Source organism: Zootoca vivipara, chromosome 12, assembly GCF_963506605.1.
Source record: "Zootoca vivipara chromosome 12, rZooViv1.1, whole genome shotgun sequence".
Taxonomy (NCBI): Eukaryota; Metazoa; Chordata; class Lepidosauria; order Squamata; family Lacertidae; genus Zootoca; species Zootoca vivipara.
Window position 1 is genome coordinate 57,805,171 of NC_083287.1, and position 27,769 is coordinate 57,832,939.

At 47.7% G+C, this 27,769-nt stretch overlaps 3 protein-coding genes across 3 annotated transcripts; 2 read left to right on the plus strand and 1 right to left on the minus strand.

Moving 5' to 3' along the window:
• Window positions 1-947: 947 nt before the first annotated feature.
• Window positions 948-9,860, minus strand: LOC118092286 (uncharacterized). The gene is made up of 6 exons (XM_035130190.2): window positions 9,717-9,860; window positions 6,931-6,978; window positions 5,526-6,263; window positions 4,674-4,880; window positions 3,008-3,789; window positions 948-1,600 (listed from the first exon to the last, which is right to left on the minus strand). The coding sequence occupies exons 2-6, from the start codon at window positions 6,956-6,958 to the stop codon at window positions 1,493-1,495; spliced, it is 1,863 nt and encodes a 620-aa protein (XP_034986081.1). The 5' UTR covers window positions 6,959-6,978; window positions 9,717-9,860; the 3' UTR covers window positions 948-1,492.
• Window positions 9,861-9,884: 24 nt separating this feature from the next.
• On the plus strand, window positions 9,885-17,251 carry LOC118092315 (GTPase IMAP family member 7-like). The gene is made up of 3 exons (XM_035130249.2): window positions 9,885-10,119; window positions 12,235-12,288; window positions 13,125-17,251. The coding sequence occupies exons 2-3, from the start codon at window positions 12,270-12,272 to the stop codon at window positions 13,811-13,813; spliced, it is 708 nt and encodes a 235-aa protein (XP_034986140.1). The 5' UTR covers window positions 9,885-10,119; window positions 12,235-12,269; the 3' UTR covers window positions 13,814-17,251.
• A 3,342-nt stretch (window positions 17,252-20,593) lies between these two features.
• Window positions 20,594-27,610, plus strand: LOC118092317 (GTPase IMAP family member 9-like). Its single transcript, XM_035130251.2, has 3 exons — window positions 20,594-20,702; window positions 23,215-23,280; window positions 26,644-27,610. The coding sequence occupies exons 2-3, from the start codon at window positions 23,271-23,273 to the stop codon at window positions 27,324-27,326; spliced, it is 693 nt and encodes a 230-aa protein (XP_034986142.1). The 5' UTR covers window positions 20,594-20,702; window positions 23,215-23,270; the 3' UTR covers window positions 27,327-27,610.
• Window positions 27,611-27,769: the final 159 nt, after the last annotated feature.

The window sequence follows — 27,769 nt, forward strand, 5'->3', positions numbered from 1 at the left end:
TAGTAGCTCATGTCATTTTAACTTTTTAATGCAGCTTTTAAGTCATCATTAATTCTTCTTAATGGCATTGTTTGTTTGTTTTTGCAAACTGCTTTGAGGTTCTTTTTCTTTTCTTTTTACAATCAAGGGGTGCATATTTTTACCAAATGAATAAATTAAGCAAACACTCCACCAGAATATAAATTTTATTATTTGAACCCCACCCATCTGACTGGGTTGCCACAGCTACTCTGAGCAGCTTCCATAAGATCTAAACACATAATGAAACATCAAATGTTAAAAACTTCCCAATAGAGTCATATAAAGCCTTATACTGTATGTTTAAACTGATGTTTGCTAGGTGCTCCCTTCAGGGTGAGGAGGGGTGTTCTTCTGCTCAGGGGCGTACGCAGGATCAAAACTGGGGGGGGCAAGTCGTTCAGGGGCGGGGCCAAGGCATGGGAGGGGAGGGGCCACAAAGTGGAAACATGGGCGGGGCTACGGAGCCCAGGTGAAACTGACTCCGGGAAGAAGTTTCATCCTGGGCGCCGCCCCGGTGGAGAGTGTGCATGTGCGGCCAGGGGCGTCGCAATCGGGGGGTGGGGGCCCCGGGCTCCACTTTGTGGGGGGCAGCACGGCGCCCCCTCGCCACCTCCAACGACTGCTGCCCCACCTGAGTAGGAGGAGGAGGGAGGGAGAGAGGGAGGGCTGGCTGAGCAGCCGAGAAGCTGCACACTCGAGATGCCTCCGCTTTCCACAGACCCGGCGGGGGTGTGAGCTGAGGTCCGCCCTCCTTTTCCTCCGTCCTTCCTCAGGGGCAAGGCCTGGCTCTGCGGCTTAGAGCCCCTCCGCCTTGTCCGCCTCCTGCTGCCGCTGCAGCCCAAGCAGAAGCGGTGGCGGCATCTGCTGCGCACTCCGAGGGCGCGCCAACCCGGGAGCTGCTGAGGCGCCGCGCCGCCGTGGGCTATTGTTGCAGCCACCAGGAGCGGCCCATGTGCAGCCCTCGGAGTCGGGGCCAGTGGGGTTGGGCACACCGTTGGGCCATGGCCGGCAGGAGCAGTAAGTGGCGGCGCTGCCGCCACTGGGGCTGGGCTAGGCTGGTTAGGGACGCAGCTCCCGCGCTGCCCTCACACTGGAGCTCAAGGAGGGGAGGTAGAAACGGAGAGGAGGAAGCCGCTTCCCTGTCTCCATTGCCCCTCCTTTCCCTTCGCGCGGGTCCCTTCCTCCCAGCAGCGTCGCTAGCCTTTATGCGCGCGACGGACACCCCACCCCACCCCTGGCGGGGTGCCTTCTGATTTGCCACCCTGGGCAGCCAGAAGGCTAGCAACGCTGCTGTGCCTTGCTGAGCCGCTTCAGGCTCTTCTTGTGGGACCCCAACGCATCTCCAGCTCAGCTGCAGCCATCGTGAAGCAGGACGATTTATTTATTTTGCTTCGGGGGGGGGCAGCTGCCCCCCCTGCCCCATGCTGGGTACAAATTATCCTGCTGTGTTTATTGATGATACTGCTTCCGTTTACATTGGAGGATGAGATATTCCTGCTCCTCCTTTGCCTTCTTTGGAAGCTTGTCCAGATTCTGGGTCAAAGTAAGAACGAAGGGAGTCCATAGGAGAAGCAAATGCCTGTTGGGAACAAACCCATAAGTAATTGGTGTGGAGTCAGAAGAAAGAGGGAAGGGGGGAGAAGGAGGGGGAAGTTCTCAAATAAGCAAGAATTTATCCCCTCTCCCTTAGACTCATGGGAGGGACCTCAAAAGTCATCTAGCCCAACCTCTCAATAGGGAGCCCCCCCCAGCCTCTGCTTAAAAACTTCTAATGAAATAGCATTTGGGGGGGTTAAATGAGAAGGGGGGAGAACCACGTGTGCCCCCTTGAACTCCTTGGAAGAAAAGATGGGATATACATGCATTAAATTAATGAATTCCTCCCCAGGAACATAAAGTTCTTCCAAATGTTTAATCTAAATTAGGGTTGCCAGACGTCCCCGTTTCCCGGGGACAGTCCCTGGATTTGCAAATAAGTCCCCGGACAAATTCCATCCCCGGAATGTCCCCGGATTTCACTTAATGTCCCCGGGAAACACAGCAGCGGCCCGGAGCAGTTGGCTCTGGCTGGCTTCAGGAGCTGCTCGGAAGTCCCCAACGGATGGTGGTGCAGGGGCTCTAAGATGCAGCTTCTGGGCTGCCTCCACCTTCCCTGACCCCAGCAACTAAGCTGTGAAGGGAGGCTTCATGCTACCTATCGGAGCAGCCTCCCAACTCCTACTTGCGTGCAAGCAGGAGGGGGCAGGGATCTCTCAGTTAAGCAACGGGAAGCCTCCCTTCCCAGCTGAGGGATCCCCACCCCCTCCTGCTTGCATGCAAGTAGGAATGGGATTGGGGCTGCTCCAATGGAAGGGAGACATTGCACTGCCTGAGGGATCCCTGCCCCCTCCTGCTTGCACGCAAGTAGGGAATAACAACAACAACAACAACAACAACAACAACAACAACAACAACAATTTGTTGGGATGGGAAGGGAGGCATCACGCTGCCCAAACCTCGCCGCCACCACCGCTCTTGGCCCTCCTTCTCCATCTTCCATGCCTGACCCACCACACAGTGCTTCCCCCCCCCCCCCACCAAAGAACCAACAACTCAGAGGCTGCCCAAGCTCATGGAGAAAGGGAAAGGGAGAAAGGAGGAAGGGAAAATGTGGCAGCTGAGGTCAAGGCAACGGCCACCCCTCTGCCACTGCCATCGCTGCAGCATCAACGTCCCAAACATGTAGTATGTATGTATGTATGTATGTATGTATGTATGTATGTATGTATGTATAGTGTCCCCGGATTCATTGAAAAAAATCTGATAACCTTAGTCTAAATCCCTTTCCTTGTATTGTACATTTGAGCTGCTTGTTCAGCTCTTACCCTCTGGAGCAACTGAAAACAGCCCTGTTCCATCCTCCTTTTCCAAGTTTGAATTTGGCTACCATGTACGTCATCAGCAATGAGAAAAGACAGGGGCCCCATTCCTATTCTTTGAACCCTACCTTCACCCCCCAATGTTTCGATTTCTTCTTCTTCTGCCCTTCGGGGATTTCTCCAGCATTCATTTCATCTTCCACTGGTTCCTCTGCTACTGTCTGCTTTGAAGTCTCCCCAGGATTCCTTCCATCTGACCCCAGTGACATCTCCATCGGACGCGGCATGAGATACGGCTGGTCCCAGTTCTTCTGAACCACCTTCTCAATCAGAGACAGCAGCTCTTCTGCCTGGCTGGCCCTTTCCTCTCCCGTCCCTCTGTTGTTGAGAGAGCAGCAGCGGCCCTTGCATTCTCTCACCAAATCCTGCAGGGCTCTGTTTCCAGACAGCTTTATGTACTCCTCTAGGCTTTCTGTCTCTAGGTCTTCTTTGCGGGTGAACAAGACGATCATGTACTTTGTGGCCTCTGGGCCAAAGACCTCCTCCACCCTCTTGGCGGCCACAACGTCTTCCTCGGTGAAACGACCGGCCTGCGTCACAAACACCAGGGCATGGGGACCTGGCTCACACAGAGAGAGGCACTTCTGGATCTCTGGGTTATTCTGCTGCTCTGGAAGACAGGCATCAAAAATGGCCGGAGTATCAATGACGACCACTTGTTTCCCCTCCCACTTCTCTGCTCGGACCTCTCTGCTGCAAGTCTGGGTCACTGGCTTCGGAGAGAGTTTGGATTCAAAGGTCTTCTGCCCCAAAATGGTGTTTCCTGTGGCACTTCTCCCTCCGCCAGGCTTCCCAACAAGGACGACCCGCACTTCTGAATCCTTGTGGGATCGACTCACGTTCTCAGGCTCTGTTGGAAAGGAATAAGGGACATGAACCACACTCCGCTTCCTCCATGCTTCCCAGGCACAGTCCTCAGGTTATAGCTCTGGGCCCAATGACCTGGTCTTGGTTTCCCCAAGAAAACCTGCTCTTTAAAGCTGAATCAGAGCAAATGTCAAGCCTTGGAAAACCTGAATTGACATTACAAATTACAAGGAAGGGGATTCCAACTAAACAGCAGGAAGAACTTCCTGGCTGTAAGAGCTGTTTGACAGTGGAACGGTCTCCCTTGGGAGGTGGGGGACTCTCCTTCCTTGGAGGTTTTTAAGCAGAGGTTGGATGGCCATCTGTCAATGGTGCTTTAGCTGAGATTCCTGCATTGCAGGGGGTTGGACTAGATGGCACTAGGGCTCCCTTCCAATTCTATGATTCTATGACATTTGCTTTGATTCAGCTTTAGACAGTCAGTTGTTGTGGGGAAACCCCAAAGCGAAAAACAAACAAACATTCTCAGACACAGAGTTTTAAATCATGGATGTTTGCCTGGAATGTGTTGGGTAAAATGTATGTAGAATCATAGAGTTGGAAGAGACCACAAGGGCCATCCAGTCCAACCCCCTGCCAAGCAGGAAACACCACCAAAGCATTCTTGACATATGGCTGTCAAGCCTCTGCTTAAAGACCTCCAAAGAAGGAGACTCCACCACACTCCTTGGCAGCAAATTCCACTGCCGAACAGCTCTTACTGTCAGGAAGTTCTTCCTAATTTTTAGGTGGAATCTTCTTTCTTGAAGTGTGGATAATGTAAGTGTGGATAATCTATCAGTGTCAACTGAAACAGCATCCAGGGCTGTCTGAATGCCTCTGGACCCTATTTAAGGTGTTATCCAGGGCTCTCAAGGCCAGACTGACCTGGGACCAAGGGGTTTCTTGGAACACTTCCCCCTCCATCGGTCGCCCCAGATCCTCCTGAGATTGGCAGGGGGTGCCTTTCCTGTTGTCCTGTTGGTTGGGGAGGCTCAGGGTGCCCCAGTGATGTGGTGTGGCCAGGACTTCCCAGTGGTGAGGATGCGGTTGTGGAGTCTCTTCCCCTGGAAGAATCTATCAGATTCAGACTTTCTGAAACAATATTCAAACAAAACAACTATCAATTGAAATTCACATTTCTCCAAATTCATCAGTGCAATTTTACAACCGGGTAAGGTGTGCAAAAATGTACACAATAGGGTATATGTTGAAATGTGGAGAGCTGTATGATTGGGAAAATGAGAGGGAGAGAGAAGCCAAAACTTAAGAGATTCTCCCATCCATAATCAGGAGGAAGAACACAGGTGTCCACCTGCCTTTGTCTGGGCTTGCACTGACTCCACTTGGGACATTATGAGGGAGGATCTGAAGGGGCTTCTAAGCACATTCAGCCAAGCACAAATAGAAGCCACCCCACAGCCAGGAGCCCCAATGACCCGGAATTTCCAACCACTGGGTTGCTGGGCACATGGTTTGCATGTGTGAATCAAACGCTTGCATAGGTCTCATGTGACTGATTGCAGAAAGCAAGCAAAAACATGCATTCCCATCCTTTGCAAAATATTTGCAAGCTACAGAGCCACCCCCTTCTAGGTGCAGAATTTGGCTCTCATTTGAGCTCTTCCTTGAACAAAGAAGAAATGCAGGTACTTGGTGGGTCTCTTTAAGGAAGGGCTACCTTGGGAAACTCAACTCAGGGAGGTCTATAACTGCTTCGGAATCATAATTTGACTCTACCTTCAGGGAAATCACTTGGTCCTCTTTCATCTGTGTCCATTGCCTCTTCCTCTGGTTTCATTTCGGCTGCATTTCTTGTAGATCCTCTTGGAAACTGCTCAAGGAAAGGCTTCTTCTGGTTCTCCATCATCATCTGCTTAATTTTCACCAGCAGCTCCTCCACTTGCAGCTCCTCCTCGTCTCCCATCCCTCTGTTGTTGAAAGCGCAGCAGCGGCCCTTGCATTTTCTCACCAAATCCTGCAGGGCTCTGTTTCCAGACAGCTTTATGTACTCCTCTAGGCTTTCTGTCTCTAGGTCTTCTTTGTGGGTGAACAAGACGATCGTGTACTTTGTGGCCTCTGGGCCAAAGACCTCCTCCACTCTCTTGGCAATCTTAGCGTCTTCCTCGGTGAAACGGCCAACCCGCGTCACAAACACCAGAGCGTGGGGACCTGGCTCACAGAGAGAGAGGCAGTTCCGGATCTCTGCATTATTCTGCTGCTCTGGAAGGCAGGCATCAAAAATGGCCGGAGTGTCAATGACGACCACTTGTTTCCCCTCCCACTTCTCTGCTCGGACTTCTCTCCTGCAAGTCTGGGTCACTGGCTTCGGAGAGAGTTCGGACTCAAAGGTCTTCTGCCCCAAAATGGTGTTTCCTGTGGCACTTCTCCCTCCTCCCGTCTTCCCTACAAGAACAATCCGTAGATCTGGGTCTTCATTGAGGTTTGTGGTTCTGCTCTCCTGTGCTTTGTCGGTCTCTGGAAAGGAATTAGGAAGATGTCTAGGAATCCAGGAATGAACTGTTTTCAAGGGACGCCCCGTTTACAGCACTTTGCAGTAGCAAAACTGAGAGATGACAATGCAAACCCAGGTGCTTATTGTTATGGAAAACCCTTGGTTGGCCAGACTCATACCATACCGTCCAACATTCCTCAGCTGAAAAGAGTGACATTTCTCACTCTCCGCCAACTGATCTCCCCCCTAGGCATTTCCTATCAGAAGAAGGGTTGGTCCCTGAAATACACCTGCTTGGGTGCTCTGGAAGGATCCCTCATTTTGACGCCACCGGAGTGCCCCCTCACCAGAGCCAAGTGGGGCAGCCCTGTGCCACCTACCTGCCCATGTAGGGAGGAGCCCAACCAGCTGATGTGGGCCTAGGCAGGCGAATCCTCCCCCCGTCCACGCCTGCTCATTGTGGTCCTGAGCTGTTTTGCCACCTTTGCCAGATCAGGGCAGGGATCCCCGCGGAAGCCGGTCCTTGCATGGGGGTGCCTGGTTGCACACCCTCAGAATTTTGCACCCGGGGCCATGGCCCCCCTGCCCCATGCCATGTCACGGCCAACTGTGGCTCAGAAATGGTCCAACCTTGACCATTCCCATCACGTGGTTCTTTCAGAGGAGGGTCAGGAGAAAGGAGAGACTTACCGGTATCTTCCTCTATCCATTTATCCATTGTCCAGGCAGATTTCTCAGCTGGAAAAGAACCAGAAAATGAAGTTCATTAGCTCCCACCATTCAGCTCTCTGGTCCATCCCTGGACAGGTCCCATCCCCATTTCCAGCCTCTCTCACAAGCAACATTGTGGGCAGAAGCCTTTCTCCAATCATCCAACATGCAGTAATGGAGCTGGAGAGCCAGCCAGTTTAGATCACCCTACAAGGAGTTGAAGAGCAAGAGATTTTGGCCATAAAACAGAAGTAGGGATGGACCATAGCCCAGCAGAACAGCATCTTCTTTACAATATTATTATTACTATATTATTATTATTATTTAATTAACCACACTTCACCCAAAGGTTCCAAGGAGCGTTACAGCATTAAAACACAACATGAAGAACAGCTTAAAACAACTTACAACTTTAAAGCAAGGTGGGTCCTAAAAACATACACATCCAGCTTCAGAAGCCTGGGCAGAGAGGTGCATCTTGAGCACCCTCCGGAAGCTGTACAGTGAAGATCCACAGCTCAGGGGCTGCCACAGAGAAGGCCCTGCTACCTCTGAGCTGCCGTCACACTAAGCCTCTGAGGGTGGAGGAACTACCAAGAGGGCCCCCTCTGCTGATCTCGGCATCTACAGGGGACTGTTTTTCAGGCGTTTGGGGCAGGAGTCATTTAGGACTTTAAACACCAGTGTGAGCACTTTGAATCGGGCCTGGAAGCAAACTGGTAACTGAACCAAGCCAAGGCTGGCATGGGATGATAAATTCACAAGGAAAGCTGGTTGTCTGAATATTTGCGATAAGATACTTTCAGCATCGTAGGAAGGGAGAGAACAAGAGATATGGGGCACATGAATTGCCAGATATATAGAAACTTAAACCTATAGCTGAAACTAGGTGTGGCATGAATAAAAGGGTCTATATTACTTCAAGAATCCCCCCCCCAACCAATTAGATGTTAAAGGTAAAGGGACCCCTGACCATCAGGTCCAGTTGTGACCGACTCTGGGGTTGCGGCGCTCATCTCGCGTTATTGGCCAAGGGAGCCAGCGTACAGCTTCCAGGTCATGTGGCCAGCGTGACAAAGCCGCTTCTGGCGAACCAGAGCAGCACACGGAAATGCCGTTCAGCTTCCCGCTGTAGTGTATTTATCTACTTGCACTTTGATGTGCTTTCAAACTGCTAGGTTGGCAGGAGCAGGGACTGAGCAACGGGAGCTCACCCTGTTGCAGGGATTCGAACTGCCGACCATCTGATCGGCAAGCCCTAGGCTCTGTGGTTTAACACACAGCGCCACCCGCGACCCATTAGATGTTACTTATCCCAAATTTCTTGAGAGATTTGTGTGGGAGACAAGTGTATGGTTTTTTTTAATGCATTCAAAGAGGCCACCTTTCTTTTTCCTTTAAAGAACCTGGTGTGGCAAGCAATTTTTTCATGTAATGCAATTTTCCATGTATAGCTTCACCATAGTAGAGGTGTTAATTTCAGACAATTATTTCCATCCTTGGGAAATCTGCAGCAATAATGAGGTAATTAAACAGACATACTTTATTTATTTATTTTTATTCTGCCCTTCAAGAAAAGAGATTTGGGTGAGAATAAAATATTTTCTTTAAGCACCATCTTTACTTCTCTAAAAGCCTTCTGCCGAAATGGCTGCCAAATGTGATGGTAGGTGCCCTTCATTCCACAACTCCTCCAACAATCCAGAGGCGCTCCAAGGACATGAAAGAGAACCATTTTAGTGCCAATTCTCTCATATTTTCTTATATTGATTTAAAGATTTTACCCCCGCCCCCAAAATAACAGGCCAATTTTTCTCCTCTATGGGATCTTTAAAATCAACTTCCAAAGTGGCCTTCAGCCTATATAGAAAAACATTTTTGAATAGTGCAAGTGGTTTTGTGGCATGTGTTGGGACCTGCGGGTCACATATGATCTTGAAGATCTGGTAGAATTAAAACCAGGTCTTCTTAAGGAGGGGGTGCAGATGATAACCCCCCCCTTCTCCAATGAAGCATCAATCACTCCTGGGAGCCACCCAGTCAATCCCCTATGGCTAGTTTTATGAAGCCAGGATTGGCAAGGGTCAAGGAGGCAGGTTGTCAGCCGCACTTCTTCAAGGAGTCTGTCCACATCTCAGGCTATAATAATCTAAACTGCTCCAGTATAAATGGAACAAGACAGTGCTGCAGACAGATCCACTGGGCTTACTCTAACTGTGGCATACAAGTCTGTCCAAATATGAGCCATTTTGTCCCTGAAGTGCCTTCCATAGTTGTTCCAACAGTCCTCTGGGGGTGTCAGAGCAACATAGCCAATGGTGACAGAAAAGTTGGCTTTCTTCACTGCCACCACTGCCGCATGGATGGAGCAGCCTAACCCATGTTTGGTCAGGTTCATACCAAGAGCTCCCCCCCCTTCCTTCAGCCAGCGGACTCTCTCCCACTTCCTTCCTTCCTTCTGCTGCTACTGCTGAATGTTGCCAGTTGAGCCCCTGGAACCTCCCCATTCAGAAATCCTGGAGAAGCCACTGTCGGTTACTGCCGGATCTAAATGGACCAGTTAGTCTGATTCAGTCCAAGATAGCTTCCTCTGTTCTCCATGTGATTCATAATTGGGTATGGGGAACAGCTCAGTAGTTGAGCGTCTGGTTTGTACAGAAGTGGTCTCCAGTTCAACTGCTGGCATTTCCAGCCAGAAGGACAAATGCGATGTTTCAGTATAAAGGGAGTTTTTGATGTTCCTCAGACAAGAAAGCAAATGGTACCTGCTTTTGTGTTGCCTCTGGTGCTTGAAGAAGATTCTCGTGTGGTGTCTGCTGATCCCTCTGCTCTGGAGTTTGCACCCTTCCTCTCTGTGGATGGCTGACTGTTCTGAGATGAATAAAATGAGGAAGGGGAACTTCAGTGTTCTCTCTTCCTCCCTCTGTCTTTGAAAAAGTATTATAGGCTAGCAGCCAGAGCATTTTCTGAGAAGTCAGGTTCATTTCTTTCAGTTGCATTTCCGTTTGCGTTGACTAAAGGAAGGGAGGAGATAAAACTGTCCTATGGTTGGTGAATTTAAGAGGAGCTGTACTTGGTCTTCAGCAGTGCTTGGAGGCACACCCAAGAGTGGCAAAAGGAGCCTCACACAGAGAAAGAAGGATCCCCGCACGTCTGACGGACCCACAGGTAGGTATTTGGTAGGAGTGAGCAGCAGCCAAAATATTTGACTTTATGGGGGACAGCTGGCTTGCCAGTAGTTCATGTGAAAAGGATCTAGGGGTCCTAGTGGCCCACAAGCTGAACATGAGTCAACAGTGTGAGGCTGTATCAACAGAAGTATAGGGTCCAGGGAAGTAAAAATCCCACTCTATTCTGCCTTGGTCAGACCCCACCTGGAATACTGTGTCCAGTTCTGGTTGTCACAATTTAAGAAGGCTATTGATAAGCTCGAATGGGCACAGAGGAGGGTGACCAAAATGATTGAGGACCTGAAAACCAAACCCTATGAGAAATGGTTGAGGGAGTTGGGGATGTTTGGCCTTGAAAAGTGGAGAATGAGAGAAGATATGGTAGGCATCTTCAAATATCTGAAGGGCTGTCCCATGGGAGGTGGAACAAGCTTGTTTTCTCCTGCTCTGGAGGGTAAGACCCGAACCAATGGCTTCAAGTTACAAGAAAGGAGATTCCAACTAAACAGCAGGAAGAACTTTCTAACAGTAGGAGCTGTTCGATAGTGGAATGAACTTCCTCAGGATGTTGTAGGTTCTCCTTCCCTGGAGGTTTCTAAGCAGAGGTTGGATGACCATCTGCCATGGATGCTTTAGTTGAGATTCCTGCATTGCAAGGGGTTGGACTAGATGACACTTGGTGTCCCTTCCAACTCTACAATCTGTGATATTATTATTTCATTTTGACCTAATGTTCAGGCAAAAGAGCCCCTCCAGGCCAAGTTAAGCCTGCCAAACTGCAGGCCGAGCCATTTAGGGCAGTAGTTCTCAAACTGGGCAGTAGCACCGTCTGGGAGAGCAAGGGTATTACTAAGGGGATGCTAAGTGCTAAGAGAGAGAGTGTGTGTGCTGGAGATGTAAAAATGGTTGTCAGACTCTGAAAAGCTGATATCACTGGATCAATTGCCAACCCTGCTGATCAAGCAAGAGGCACAAAGAGAGATGCACCTTGGGGTTTTTGTTTCAAAAGTAATCTTAGGCTGGACGGTGCAACCATGTGGGTAGCTAAATGCATCTGAGCAGGGTTTGGGTGACTGGTGTAGGGCTTTTGACAAGAGGCACCATAAAAAGAGCTGGGCTTTAAAGCTCCATGTCTGAGCAGTTTGTTTTATTTAAATTTTATTTTATTAAATTTTCAAACGTTGAACATATACACTCCAAAACATTTTTTTTTGGTCGACTTCCCACCCTGTTTTCCATGGCGTTTTTATTTCTTCCCCACTGCTTCACCCTGTCTTCTATCTCTTATACCGTAACAGCAATCTGTACTCTCTTCAGCTTACACCAGATGGAGAAAACTATGTTTACCACTAAATCCTCGGCATAGGTGTGATTCTGTGTTATGGGAGCGCTTAGGGCATAAGGGCTGCTCACACAAACCCACAAATATCCATGAATTCAGTGAACTCATTTGGAGGAGAATGGGATATTGCCCACTAGCCACATCCCCAAATCAGCTCACTAGTTGTGAGCCTTGGTAAACACTCTCTGTGCAAAAACAGTCTGACAATATTTTCAAACCACAGCGGGGAAGGGAGTTTCCTCTTTGAGCAATAACTCCTGCCCTTGTTTCCCTGAAACAGGCAACGCTTCTTTCCTTGAGAATGGTCTTTTATGCCCTTCTCAGTTCAGCCAAGGAATTAGAAAGTGGTATGCATTTTCCCACTCCGCTCAGACATCCAAAATGACACCCAGAGCTTTGGACATTGACTCAAAGCAGTGGCCATTAGGACTGGGCTGAGCTGGGCTGGTGGAAGCCAGGGAGCCCCAGATAGGCAGAGGCAGAGCCAATTACAGGTGGACCAAACTCGCCCATTCTCCTCCCTACTGATTTCTTCAAAGGCAACCTTGTGTTGACCTCCCTCTAGACACAAGGCTGCATTGGGTACACATCGTGGGACAGCAAAAATCTTAAAAAGGAAAGTTGCCTACCCTCGTTCTACCAGCTGGGTAAACCCTAAGCAGCCAGACAGCAATTGAGCTATACTTTTTTTTGGGGGGGGGGGCACATTTCTACCTAATATACAAAGCTTCTTATTAGCTGATTCTATTGTTCATTTTGCTTCCACTCTAGAAAGCCTGAATATTGACTTGTGACTCTTTCTGAATATGGCTGAGGGAAGCAAAGGTAAGTCCTTTAACCTGACTTGATCTCATTCTCCCAGATTCCTGGGCTGTGTTGGATGGAATCAATGTAGGCATGGGAGAGACATTAGCCTGATTCATGGTTTGTTTCCAGACCATATTCAAGGTGCTCACATTGGTGTTTAAAGCCTGAAATGACCCAGGCTCCCAATACCTGAGAGACCCCCACCCTTCCCTGCAGACCCTCTTGGGTGCTACGATTGGTGGTAGGGGTCCTCTTGGTTGTTCCACAACCCTCAACAGTTCAGGGATGGTGGCAACCCAGGACCTTCTCTGTGGTGGCACCTAAGCTACATCTGGATTCTTCATTGTGCAGCTTCTGGGGAATACTGAAGGTACAACACCTCTTTACTCTGCCTTTTGAAGCTTGAGGTGTCTATAGGACACACCCTGTTTCTGTAATTGTAATTGTAAGTTGTAATTGTAAGTTGCCTGAAACTGCTTTTAAGATTGTGCTTTAATTGTTGTAACCCATCTTGAGACCTTAGGTGAAGGGTAGGCAATTTATTATTATTATTATTATTATTATTATTATTATTATTATTAATTATACAAAACTAACTAATCCGCACTACCTAAACAAATCACAGCATTTGGATGCAATTCTCCAGTAAAAGATGTACAAAGAAAGCATACCTGCTTCAGTTTTTTCTACAATCTAGGGAGATATATATATATATATATCCAAAGGGGTCAGCAAGAGCCTTTCTCCCACACCTGCTGCCAAGCCAAGGAGGTCAGGGGTTTGTGGCTGTCCAGTGGGTATCAATACCTTGCAGAAGAGTTGCTCACCCACCATCTCTTGCCTGTTTCTTGTAGAACTGAGGATTGCCCTGGTCGGCAAAACTGGAGCTGGGAAAAGCGCAACAGGAAACACCATCCTGGGGGAGAAACGGTTTAAGTCGGCCATCTCTCCTTCCTCAGTGACAGTAAAGTGTCAGAAAGAGGACACTGACATCGGTGGTAGGAGAATTGTGGTGGTTGATACGCCTGGCTTTTTCGACACAAATGTTCCAGAAGATGCAGCTTCCAAGGAAATCAAGACCTGCGTGAAATACATCTACCCAGGAGCCCATGTCATCATACAAGTCATGCAACTGACTCGTTTCAGCAAGGAGGAGAAAGCCGTTGCTCGGTTGATCCAGAAGATCTTCAGCTGCAAAGCCAAGGACTACATGATCATCTTGTTCACCCGGAAGGATGAGCTGGAAGATAAGCCTTTGACAGAGTTCTTGAAGGAGGGAGACCAGGATCTGCTGAACCAGATCGCTCAGTGTGGCGGGAGATGCCTGGCTTTCAACAACGGGGCGAAAGGGCAAGAAAGAGAAGATCAGGTGGCCGAATTGCTTGGGATAATCGACGACCTGGTTGAAAGGAACAAGGCAGCCCCCTGGTACACTGAAGACATGCTAGAGGTGGACAAAGAATTGGTTGAGAAGATAAAGAGGCAAATACGTGAAGAGATGAAATGGGAAGAAGCTGCTAATACACGATGTAACATACTCTAATAGAGTATGCCCTGGCATATGGGGTGCTTTAACCCTCCCCCCCACCTCCATCTGTTGTCCTCTGCAAATCTGTCTTCTCAGAGCAGTTATTAGTCTCAAAGGAAAAAAACAACACGTGAGCACCATTGTCAGGAGTTTGTGCAGGAGCCGGGCCCTGGGACCACCAGGGCTTTGCAGGACTGGGATCCTCTTCAGCTTGTTCCGGAGAGGCAGGGCGCGGCCGCACAGGTGAGGCCACTTGGTACTCGCTGCACCTGGTGGCAAGAGCCGGCAGGGGATATAAGGCCAGCATTTCCCCTCAGCTCTTTGCCACAGCAACGCACTCTCAGCCTCGCCGTGTGCCTCCTTACCTTTTGACCGTGACTTTGTGCCTTGACCCTCGGACTGTGACTTCTTCCCTTGTGCTTCTTGACCCTTGGACCTCTGCTCTCCGGACGTTCGTGCCTACCGTCTTGTCCCCGGTCCCGATGCTCCTTGCTGGGACTTCGCTCGTAAGCAGCCCGGACCGTGACCACCATTCCCCTGATATCTTTCAAACATGTGGTTTGAAAGCAAAATCCACCAATGTAATCTTGGACCCAAAGGGGGGGCTGCCTCCTCCGACCTCTGGCCTTCTGGAGGAGGGAGGGACCTTTCTGTCAACACCCCAAACAAACCCCCCAGCCTAAGGGGCAGCTTTACTGAGAGAGGCAAGGGCAGGCATTGTACGCTTGTTGAGGAAACATATTTCTTCATCTCAAATCGCTTTACATCTGTTGTGTATTGAGTCTTGTTTGCTTTAATAAAGAAGTGTTACTAGAGAACTGTCTCCAGCATATTATGTCAAGAGAGCTGAAATCACCAACCCCACTTCACAACAACATCATTTGGTGTTTACCCTCAGAATAATCTTCTTAGAGATACCACTTCCCCGTGATTCCCATTTTACAAAATGGAGACTGAGGCAGGAGAGTTACTTGTCCCAGTCGTCTCCCCGATTGAGTTTGTTTTAATCAATAAAGGACTGTCTGGATTAGTTGGGGCTCCTGAAATGAGGAGCTTGCTTGAGAGAAGGATACCTCACTGCTGTGCCTGATGTTGAGAATCCCCCATATTACCCAGAAGACCTGCTTTTATTGAGAGGAGTGGACTGCGTGACTCTGGGTTCCCATCTAAGTCTATTACTTCCCCATGTTCAGTTGTGCAAATTTATAAGAAAATGACATTATTGTCTTGTTTGCTGTGGGTTTGTAATTTTTCTTGTTCTCCATTGCTTTGACATGTCCTATTATTATTATTATTATTATTATTATTATTATTATTATTATTATTTTGCAAATAAATACTTGCAAATAAATAATCTCTAACTCTGTAAATAAACGATCAGTGACACTGTGTGTGTGTGTGTGCAAACCAGATGTGGGAAATCTTTGGCTCTCCAGATGTTGCTGAATACCATCACCCCTGGCCACTGCCCATGACTGCCTGGGCTGATGGAAGTTGTGGTCCCACAACTTCTGGGGGCCCAATGCTCCCCACCCCTGAGTATATTATTTCTCTGCCTCCCTGTGAAATGTAGACCCCCTTTCCACCAGCAGCTCTTTTCTCCAGCCCTATCGGTTAGGCAAGTTCTGGTGTCCAGTTCTGGCCACCTCACCTCAAAGAGGATCTTGTGGAGTTGGAGAAGGTTCAGAAAAGGGCAGGCCAAATGATCAAGGAGGATGGACAACTCTGCAGGGAAACTATTGGAGTAAACAGCGAAAGTGAAAGCTATGTGCTGAGGACCATTTCTGAGAATTTGCCCCTTTAGAAAGAACACCCTGCCTAGTGTGGGAAACCCCAATAGGCAGGAAGAGCAATCTGTTTTTCATATCAGTCGTTTCTATTTTCTGCTCAACTTTGCAAGCAAAACAACACAGCGGTTTTGCTCCACTTTGCACAACAGCACAGCAGAGATCTCGCAGTTTCATTTCACAAGTTATGTTTTGTTTATGCTGCACGCAAACCTTATTTCACATGCATATATCTGAAGTGTATACAGGAATTTATGTTGTTACGGAAATTACGGGGGGGCATATTTAAAGTTATTAAATGTTACGAATATTATGCCTGAATGTATCCTTTCGACTTGACAGCTCAGGGAAGATACCTAGCTTTATAAATCATAAAAAATCAACCCCTTTGCCAATTTCCTCCATTCCAATGCCATTTTGCTCTTGGAAAAATGACTCTTTTCCCTACCGTACCACCTTCTACCATAATCTCTCAGACACATACACTCCTCCCTTCCCAGGAAATGCCCAGAGGTGACAATTGCTGAGCTTATTTTTAGCCAAGGAAAGCTAAATCCCATCACTGGACTTGCCCCAGGATCTAGATATGCAAGGGAAGTTCTATTGTACTTTGGGTGGTGGGCAAATAAGCGGTGTTAGCCTATGTTGGGAAAGATGGAGGGCACAAGGAGAAGGGGACGGTGTGGCGGAATAGTGCCTGATGATTATTCCAGTTCACCATGAGTTAATCTATCACTCCCATTATAGGCAGGCGTTCCCTGGGAGGCGGAGCTAGAGGGCATTCTAAACGGCAATTGGGAATTGGCAGTTGGCAGTTGGCAGTTGGCAGTTGAGAGCAGAGTGTTAGAGAGGAATGCAGGAGCTGTATTAACAAGTCTGTGTTATGTGAAAAGAAGATGATGAACTAAGAGTTTAAACCAGTGTTTCTCAACCTTTTGGGGGCCAAGGCACACTTGTTCCATGAAAAAAATCTCGAGGCACACCACCATTAAAAAAGTTAAAAAATTTAACTCTGTGCCGCCCTATATTGACTATATAATTATGACTGTAAGAAACACTTGCCAAAAAGATAGTAATTTGTCTCTCACTTAAAATTGTATTTTTAAAGTTTGGTTGTTAATTTAAAAGAAATAGTGAAGCTTTTGTTTCATTAGTTTGATGAATAAAAATGATGTCCTTTTATGATTATGTACTCAATAAATGGGGTTTTTTTGGGGGGGGGAATTCCCTGGATGCGCACTTTAATGAAATGTGTGGCGTACACCTATGCAAAATTGTTTTGCTGGGATTCTCGACAGGAAGTGCTGTGTCATTAATCGAAATGATTTAGCCTGCCTAAAATGAAAATACGTGTTAATATCATGACAGACTTATGCTGAAGAGTTTACTTTTCATCAATAAAAGTTTAAACACACCTACACGGAGTTCAGAGCCCCGCCGAGGGAGGAGGAGGAGGAGCGGACCCAGCGACACACCCGCCCCGCGGCCGCCTGCTTGGAGCCCAGCCGGGTGCGTGGCGGCAGCCATGGCGGGAGAAGGGCCGCCGGCGGGAGCCGAGCACCTGCCTTGACGGCCCCTGGGCGCCCCGTGAGCTGCGCTGGGCTGCCAACGTCGGGAGAAGGAGACCTGGCTGGCAGAGTCGGGAGACCATGAGAGCGTCAGCCCCTGCCCCCTCCCACACAGCGCGGACTCCGGCGGGCGCCTCGCGGCCGTATGGAGAGCGCTGGACGACTCCCGACGTTTGGGAGAAACCGCCGGAGTCCACAGCTGCGCTTTGCGCATGCGCAAAGGACTCCCGAACGTCGGGAGTGTCAGCGTCAGCCCCTGCCCCCTCCCACACAGCGTGGCTGTGATGACGGGCGCCTCAGCCGCCGCACGGCTCGGGAGTCGGGCGCAACTGACGCGGGCGCCGGACGACTGCTGCGGGCGCAGCGGCTCGGCGCCCCTGGCAGCCCGGTCCATTGCGGGCGACAATCGCCCTTCTCGTCACCGCACGTCACGGCACACCAGTCAGCGTCTCACGGCACACTAGTGTGCCGCAGAACAGCGGTTGAGAAACGCTGGTTTAAACAAATGAAACCATAAAGAAATATACATGTTCTCCAGTTAAATAAAGCTTTCATCTATGTTGTGTCAAATTGGATGTTCCTCCTTATTCCAGCAACGTATCTGAACTCAAAAAGGTGGTGACTGAAGAGGGGAGATAAAACTAAGCCTGAGGAGGAGGTGGATAGTTTGCATCTCAAAGTCACGCCCAGAGGAGGCAAGTGGAGGGAAAGAGTGCCTTGCAGAGGCTAAAGTGCTGAGGCAAACAGCTGCTAAGGTGAACCTGAGTTGAGAGGGAAACCTTACTGAGGGCACAAGATTGTTCCTGTAATATTTGCCTGGAGTTTTTAAGGACACAGAGCCACGTTATTTGGAAAGCTGGAACTGTACTCTATGTACTAGCAAACCCATATAAAAACAGGGAGTTTATTTGGGAGAAAGAAGGAATAGTGGGTTGTTTGAACAATAACTGAATTCCTTCAGCACACTGTTAGTAATAGAGGAGGGAGGTTCGTCTCAGACGGCAGAGGACGAGATGGCTGGACAGTGTTCTCGAAGCCACGAACATGAGTTTGACCAAACTGCGGGAGGCAGTGCAAGACAGGAGTGCCTGGCGTGCTCTGACTAAACAACAACAACAACAGCCTATGTTAATCTTGTTCTTGGGGGCTTGACCCAGCATGTCTGTTTATGTTAATTGTGTATAACCCTCCCCTTTCTGATGTTTTAGTGATGTAGCAATGGTGTATTGATGGTGGTGTCTGAACTGTATTCTGCGATATGGTGGGAACTTTTAAAAGTCAATGTCGCCCTTTGTTCAGGGTTCGCTTGTTGCGCAACAATAAAGGATCTAAATCTACTGACTGCTGTTTTGCTCCAAATTTCTTGGCTGGAATTTCCTTCTTTTACTGACCACATGGACCCACGGGGGACTTGTACCCCAACAAGCTGGGCTGTTGACTAGTCTCTCAATCCAGAGTTTTCTTTAACAGATGGCGCCCCACGTGGGGCTAGTGGTTCTCCTGTGTGGTTTGGCAGGAAATCCTGGATTTTCCAGCGTGCACCAGGCAAGCTTAGCCTGGGGAAATTGTCCTGATCTCAGGCCATACTGGCACAGGCGGTAACTAGCTGAAAGCCACAGAGGTAAGCCCCAAGAAAGGGCGGGCAATTTGGATCATTTAACACAGGGGTTCCCAACAAAATTTTCTCGAGGACCCCTCACCGAGCCGCTATTGTGACAAGGACCCCCATTAATTCCTAATCCTAAAATTAAAAAGTGAGAGCCAAATTAAGAGTCTTTTTATATTTTATATTTATACGTTTTTTACAGTTACAACAGAGTACTCCATCAGTATACAGTTGAGATGAGTTAAATCTGTCCTTTGAGTCCATTATTTCTGAAATATTAGGTTCCAAACTTGAAACTTTCACTCTGAAATCCGTTTTGCAAAGAGGCAGCGCGTGCCAGGGAGGAGGGAGGGGAATAGAGAAGACAGGGTACCTGCGCAGTAGCGCACAAATGAAGCCGACGCGCGCAAAGCATCTTGGGGGAGGTGAGCGTTAGTAGAATGCGCGCGCTGCCACTTTGCAAAACAGTAGTGTTTGTAAAGCGCCACCTAACGGCATACAGCAGAACTACTGCCTCTAATTCTAGTTTTGCGCTAGACTCTGCTCATGCAGGAAGCAGCCAAAACAAAAAATCTGTTATCATACGAAATATATTTAATATATTTTTTATTCTAATAGCATTTTGCGGACCCCTCTGGCATAGCTCGCGGACCCCTGGGGGTCCGCAGACCACCTGTTGGGAACCACTGATTTAACAGAAAGGAGAGTAGAAAGCTAATTCATAGAATCGTAGAGTTGGAAGAGACACCCCAAAGGTCATCTAGCCCACCTGTAAGGGGGAGACAGTATAGAGAACCTCCCCCGTGCATCAGAAGTAGCCCCTCCCCAAGCAGTGATGAAAGCGAAGATGCTGAGGAAGCCTGTCAGGAAGTGGAGGGAGAGTGCCAGGGCTCTGGCAGCATGGGAGAGCCCCGGCTACACAGGAGGGAGGAAATAGAGGGGGAAAGGGGGGAGAAGGAAAGCATGGAGCGTAGACCCTTTCCTCCGGTTCCGGAATTACGCAGGAGAAAAAGGGGAAGGAGGTTCACTGAACCGAGACTCTTATGTTGGCGGAAGTCACGGGGGGAGGCAGTGCCGGATTCTGCATCGGAATGAGCAGACATGTTTTCCACACCTGTCTTACTGTAAATAGAGTGCACCAATAAAATATTGTTTAAAGACAAGCGTGTGGAGCGTCGTTACTCTGGAGTAGTCGCAAGAACCCCTGACACTTCCCCCCCCCTGCAATGCAGGAATCTCAGCTCAAGCATCCCTGACAGATGGTCATCCAACCTCTGCTTAAAAACCTCCAAGGAAGGAGAGTCCACCACCTCCCAAGGGAGACCGTTCCATTGTTGAACTGCTCTCACTGTCAGAAAGTTTTTTCTCATGTTTAGTCAGAACCTCCTTTCTCATAACCTGAAGCCATTGGTTCTAGTCCTACCCTCCAGAGCAGAAGGAAACAAACTTGTACCCCCTTCCATGTGACAGCCCTTTTGATATTTGAAGATGGCTCTCCTATCTCCTCTCAGTCTCCTCTTTTCCAGGCTAAACATCCCCAACCTCATCAACTGTTCCCCCTAAGGCTTGGTCTCCAGACCCTTGATCCTCTTGGTTGCCCTCCTCTGCACACCTTCCAGCTTGTCAACATCCTCCTTAAATTCTATTGCCCAGAATGGGATTCCAGGTGTGGTCTGACCAGGTGTGGTCTGGCATCTTGAAAGGAATAGCATTCCGGTGGCAACTGGCTTTCTGCTGTTGTGAGGTGTGTTCTCTTGGTAACTGGATGAATCAACTGAGAAGAAAACACTTTCACTTTCGGCTATTACTGTGCACTCAAAACCTGCGTCAGACTCAGAACTCTGAGAGGAACGGAGAGAGCCAGAGGCTGCCTGAAGTTGCAGAGAGAAACAGCCAGACCAGGAAGACCTCCAGGCTGAGAAAACTGCCCAGCAGAAGTCAAGGTAGTGAAAACACCCCACTGTTCTGGTGGAATTAAGCAGAGGTGGGGGTCCCTCCTGCAGAAGGAAATGGGGAGGGGGATTGGGGGGGTGGGAAAATATTTTGCAAATGCCACAATGCGCCTTCCGCACTTGGTTTTGTAGGGACGGTTGGTGGTTGGAGGCAAAGTCTGCCCTCCTGGGTGATGCTCTAGAAGGAAGGGGAAAGGGGGGCACAATCCATGCCAAGAATTCACCCCTTTTTGGAGGTGTGTGAGAGAGAAGTCAGGTGGCAAAGGCTCCACAAACACCCTACCTCCAAAAAGGCACAGCCACCGCTTAGGTCCTTTCTCCTTCTTCCTGCGAGATGCAATGCCTCCCTGAGATTCCCAGACTGTTCCAGGCAATGTGGTACACAAGGAACCATAGAATTGCAGAGTTGGGACCCCAGGGGACCATCTAGTCCAACCCCCACAATGCAGAAATCACATCTAAATAATCCACGGCAGATGGCCCCCCAGCTTCTGTTTAAAAACATACAAGGAAGGGGATTACACCACCTTCTGAGGGAGTCTGTTCCGCCATCAAAGAGTTCTTGCCTTCAGAAAGTTGTTTGTTGTTGTTGTTGTTGTTGTTGTTGTTACAAAACATACAAGACAAACAGACAAAATCAATACCACAATGACAACTAAACATTAACTGACTACACATAATCTAACATCACCACATTTTTGACATCTGTTTCACCTCGTTGTGCTTTCTAAATATTCTTAACCTATACACACTCCCTGTTATATCTATTACAATCAAGAATTTTTTTTACTTGTATAATTTATTTAAGATTCAAGACTCAATCTATACCTGTAGGAGATTTGCATTTTCACCATATTGTTTTAAATATTTTTGAATACTGTCCGTTCTTGGCTCACTTTCTGATTAGAGTTTCCTCTTATTCTCCCAGTCATTTCTGCAAGTTCCAGGTATTCTATCATCTCCACCTGCCAGTCAAGCTTTGTAGGAATTAAGTCACCTTTCCAATTTTTTGCTACCAGAATTCTGGTGACCGTGGTTGCGTACATAAAGATGGTTCTAAAGTTTTTTTGGATTTTAGTGGACATAATGCCTAACAGGAAGGCTTCTGGTTTTTTTGAATCCAAAAACCCTTTTAAGATCTTTTCGGCCTTTTGTAATATCTCCTCATCATTTAACAGAATTTCCATCTTAGTAATCCCCCCCTTTCCCATCTTAGTTTTAACATTGAGATTGTTCTCAGATGGATCTCCATTTTGACTATTCTAGCTAACAGTACGTTGGAAATCTACAGGGCATTGATTCTGCTTGCTTGATTGGTTTGACTCTGAGAAAGTCCTTTTCCATGGGGTGTTTGAATCTCCATACATCACTTAGCTCAAAGTTTTTTATCATTTGGAAAAAGCTCTGGGGGAGTTTCCCCTCTTTTCCACCTACTCTTGAGATTTTATACAGCACAGGGGTAGTTACTCCATTTCAACGTCTTAGAAAAATGATTTTCTCTTCTACGTAAGCCAGGCATCCCCAAACTGCGGCCCTCCAGATGTTTTGGCCTACAACTCCCAGGATCCCTAGCTAACAGGACCTGTGGTCAGGGATGATGGGAATTGTAGTCCAAAACATCTGGAGGGCCGAAGTTTGGGGATGCCTGTCGTAAGCCATCATTTTTTCTTCTAGTAATTTATTGAATTCTGATTTCTTTTCATTTGGTGCATATATTCCTATAATTATTACCAAAAGTTCATTCTAAGGATTAGTCAGAATCTCCTTTTTTTTTCTAAATCAAATCCACTGCTTCGGGTCTTACCCTCTGGAGCAGTAGAAAACAAGCTTGCTCCCTCTTCGGTGTGACATTAAAGTACAGGTGTGTGGGTTCTGGCTGAAAACCTGTAAGGTTGTAAGTCAGGCATCCCCAAACTGCGGCCCTCCAGATGTTTTGGCCTACAACTCCCATGATTCCTAGCTAAGAGGACCAGTGGTCAGGGATGATAGGAATTGTAGTCCAAAACATCTGGAGGGCCGAAGTCTGGGGATGTCTGTTGTAAGTCCTCTGGCTCTGATTTGCAGGCACCTCCTCCTCTTCCTCTTCTTCTTCCTCCTCCTCCTCCTCTGTTTGTTGTTCTGCTGTTGTAAAATATTACAATTAAGAAACACAGAAAATCAGCCTGCCAAGCTTACTGACCCCCACAGGGAAAGTGACTGGATTGGGTGACTGATCTGATCTTCTTGTGAAACTGACTAGAATGAAGAAGGGGCATTCTCTGGTGAAATCATTTGGTTCTTTCCATTTCTATGGTTCCTTTTTGGATTTAGACCCCTCCCAAGATCCTTGCTTCCTGCTACAATTTTCTTAGCTTCCAGTCTTAGGTATCAAAGAGGACCTATTTCAATATTCCCCAAACTTTGTTTTTGGCTAAGGAGGGGAGTCCCCGGAGAGAAACTGAGTTCTTCAACACTGAGAATCCCCCAGGAGTTCTGCAAATGACTGTTGGTGTTTTTAATGCAGGATTTCTGGACTGCTGTGAACCCTGAGTGGCGACTTGTCTTTCTGCAACAGGCAGCATGGCCCAAGGTGAGTCATCGTCATAATTTATTACGGTCAAAGACCAGCTCAAAAAGCACAACTGGGACAGCTTTCACAAGAATAAAATACACATTTAAAGCAGTGTACAACAACAGCTTAAAGATTAAAATCTAAGATAAGAGCATAAACACATAAAGACCTAAAAAATTGGGCTACCATACAAATTGGCCCTGACGCCCTGGAGGCCGACTTCGACTGTTTTCCTAGTGAACTAATTTATTTCGGGGGGTGCTCTGCGTCTCCAAATCTGTGTGCAGAATCTGGCAACCATCCAGGTCGTCTTGTGGTCTTTGCCTAAGAGGAGAAAGTTGAGTTTAGACTTATCCGGAAGGTCAGCAGGCCTCACCAGCTGGGGGGTCAATGGTATCTCTGCATACCTCGTCATAAAAGGGACATCTAAAAAATAAATGTTTGGGGCCTCCTATTTCCCCTAACGGGCAGGTGCAAAGTCTCTAAGCATACGGGACTTTTCCAAATGCTCCTTCCAAAACCGGAGCGGGCAAGGCCGAGCTTCTGGGTAGAGTAAAGGCCCTTCTTATGTTTCTTGATACGAGGAAATGAGTCAACAGTGTAATGCAGCAGCTAAAAAAGCCAATGCAATTCTGGGCTGCATCAATAGGAGTATAGCATCTAGATCAAGGGAAGTAATAGTACCACTGCATTCTGCTCTGGTCAGACCTCACCTGGAGTACTGTGTCCAGTTCTGGGCACCACAGTTCAAGAAGGATACTGACAAGCTGGAACGTGTCCAGAGGAGGGCAACCAAAATGGTCAAAGGCCTGGAAACGATGCCTTATGAGGAACGGCTTAGGGAGCTGGGCATGTTTAACCTGGAGAAGAGAAGGTTAAGGGGTGATATGATAGCCATGTTCAAATATATCAAAGGATGTCATATAGAGGAGGGAGAAAGGTTGTTTTCTGCTGCTCCAGAGAAGCGGACACAGAGCAATGGATTCAAACTACAAGAAAGAAGATTCCACCTAAACATTAGGAAGAACTTCCTGACAGTAAGAGCTGTTCGGCAGTGGAATTTGCTGCCAAGGAGTGTGGTGGAGTCTCCTTCTTTGGAGGTCTTTAAGCAGAGGCTTGACAGGCATATGTCAAGAATGCTTTGATGGTGTTTCCTGCTTGGCAGTGGGTTGGACTGGATGGCCCTTGTGGTCTCTTCCAACTCTATGATTCTATGGATTGAACTCTCTCAAGGGAAGTGAAGGAAGAGGATGACGGGCCCAAGAAGGATCCATAAAGGTTTGGCCTAATATAGTTTTAGGGCCTCAAGGACAAAAAAGGCCCTTGAGTTCTAACAAATTTGAGGATGCAGTTTGCATATCTTTCCCTGACACTCCCGATGGAATTTATATGGATTTTGTTGGATCCGGAGGCCTGGATCGCCATTCCTAGATACTTATAGCTCAAAACTTGTTCTAATTTGTGACCTTGGAGTTCCCAGCTTCTGAGCTTTGGTTTTCCCTCCAAAAGCGATGATCTTGGTCTTCTGATAATTTATTTTAAGGCACTCAATTTCACAATAGGCTGCAAGTTTTCTTAAAGCTCTTCTGAGCCATACAGGGGTTCTAAAGGTTATTACTGCGTCATCTGCAGGTAGCAGAACTGTGATATGCCGAGTTGCTATCTTCGGGGGATGGAGTTTGGGGTTATTGAGAGTGTTTACTAGGTTATTTAGAAAGGAATTGAATAGTAAGGGGGCCAAAAGGCACCCTTAAAGGTTTTAATAGGGTCTGTTAGGTGCCCTACGGTAGATAGCTACACCTGCCTTGTTATTAGCAGTGCTTTCTAAGGCCCATTTGACTTCACTCTCCAGGATGTCTGGCTCAAGGTCAGCAACCACACTACCTGGGGTGTACGGGAGCTCCATATCTTTCCATACATCCCAACATATATAAAAACACAATAAAACAGTGGACATAAAAAAAACTTCCCTACACTGGGCTGCTTTCAGATGTTTTCTAAGGTTGTCTAGTTACTTATCTCCTTGGCTCAGGGGTCGGATACCTCCATACCCTCCAATGTTTCTCTGATGAAAATAGGGACATCCTGAGGAAAGCACGTCAAAGTGCAAGTAGATAAATAGGTCCTGCTACAGCGGGAAGGTAAACGGCGTTTCTGTTTGCTGCTCTAGTTCACCAGAAGCGGCTTTGTCATGATGGCCACATGACCCGGAAGCTGTACGCCAGCTCCCTCGGCCAGTAAGGCGAGATGAGCGCCGCAACCCCAGAATCGGTCACAACTGGACCTAATGGTCAGGGGTCCCTTTACCTTTAAGGAAAAGCAGGACATTCTGGGATCAAATGAGAAACTGGGATGGCTTCTGTAAATCCAGGACTGGCCTGGAAAATAGGGACACTTGGGAGGGTCTGTGGGAAGACGGCAATCGCAGAGAGGGGTCTCCAGTAGTGGGGAGAGAGTCAGGGAATAGCAATGAGGAGAGGAAGAGGCAAGCACCCCTTGATCTCTTATCCATGCACTCCCCATAGCAGGCTTGTCCCCTTTCCCCACCGCTCATGCCAGTTTCTTCCGGGGAGAAGGATGTGCATGGAAGGGAGACCGTCTCTGTGCACTCAGAGGAGGAACAGGGGCAAACCTTGGAGATGCCACTCGCATCCCCTTGATCAAGAAGGAGTGAGAAACGCAGACAGCAGAGGGGGCGACACCTAGGAAGGAGCAGTGAGCGCCCGAGAGAATGCTCCTTGTCTATATGCATTGCCTGAAATGCCAAAGCTTTCTCTCAATAAAAGTTAATGGGAAACTTCCAGCAAGTCTTGGCTCAATTCCAGGAGGGCAGGACATGCAAGGCCACCACAAATCTCTGGAGTGCTACTTATGGCTTCAAGGTGGCCACAAACACGTCTTCTCCTTGGATCATGCTGAGGGTAGAAACTGTGGCCAGGGTGCCCCCTGGAAGGATCCATCCAGACACATTTTTTTGTGCACCCTCAACTGGCAAGAGAAATAGGGGTGGGAAATTTCCCTTGTATCTTCAATAGAATCACAGCATTGCAGAATTGGAAGGGACCCCAAGGGTCCTCTAGCCCAACCCCCTCTAATGCAGGAATCGCAACTACAGCATCCATGGCACATGGCTAGCCAACCTCTGCTTAAAAATCTCCACGGAAGGAAAGTCCACCTTCCAAGGGCGCCCATTTCACTGTCGAGCAGCTCTTGGCGCCAGAAAGTTCCTCTTGACGTTTACTCAGAATCACCTTTCTTGTAAAATAAAAATAAAAATTAGGTAACTAATGAGTAGCACACCTATGAAACATTTGTAAGCCTTTTTTTTTTTTGCTAGTCTCAGGAACTTTGCTGACATGGTATGTTTTATCTCTTGTTTAGTCAGACCAGACGAAGAATTGAGAATTCTGCTCATTGGCAAAACCGGATCTGGGAAGAGCGCAACAGGAAACACCATCCTGGGGGCTGAGAAATTTAAAAGCACTTATAGTCTTGCTTCAACAACCAAGAAATGCGTAATAAAAGAAGATATTGTAGGTGGCAGGAGAATTGTTGTTGTTGACACACCTGGGTTCTTTGATACAACATATAAAGAATGCTTCACGCAAAAAGATCTTAAAGATTGCATTGATATGGTCTCTCCTGGATTTCACGCCATCCTCGTCGTGATAAAAGCGGGCAAGATCACAAAGGAGGACCAGGAAACATTTCAGAAAGTGAAAAGCCTCTTCAAGGATGAAGGAAAGAAGTATTTGATTCTTTTATTCACCCATAAAGATGAGTTAGCTAAGAATCGTTTAACTTTAGAGGAGTTATTAGAAGATGCTGAGGGGCACCTGAAGGATCTGATTGAGATGTCCGAAAGACGATTGATTGCTTTTAACAATGTGGCTGATGAAGAAGAAAAGGAGAGTCAGGTGAAGGAGCTCATTGAGATGATTGTTAAGTTGGTGGCACTCAATGGCAGAACACCAATGTACACTGAAGAACAATTTGAAAAGGACAGGCCAAAGGAGAAGCAAAAAGAGAGGCCAAAGGACAGCCGTTGGTGTAACATTATATAATATCAGCAGTGAGGAGTAGGGAGTCAAGGATGGAGATATGTTTGTCCACCAACTCTTTCTTTTTTAAAAAAATACTAATTTTTATCAGTTTTCAATTACAATCCAATAATAGCCTCATTATAACAATACCAATTTAAAATACAGGTAGGTAGCCGTGTTGGTCTGAGTCGAAGCAAAATAAAAAAGTTCCTTCAGTAGCACCTTAAAGACCAACTAAGTTTTTATTTTGGTATGAGCTTTTGTGTGCATGCACGCTTCTTCAGATACACTGAGACGGAAGTAACCAGACCCTTATGTATATTCAGAGGGTGGGGGGGTGGGAATGGGTGATGGGCTGATAGGAGTGGTGAACCTGTTGATGGCTGTTAACGACTGCTGATGACTGCAATTGGTCCTGCGGGGGGGGGGGAAGCAAGGCACAAAAGAAAGCTAGATCATGCATA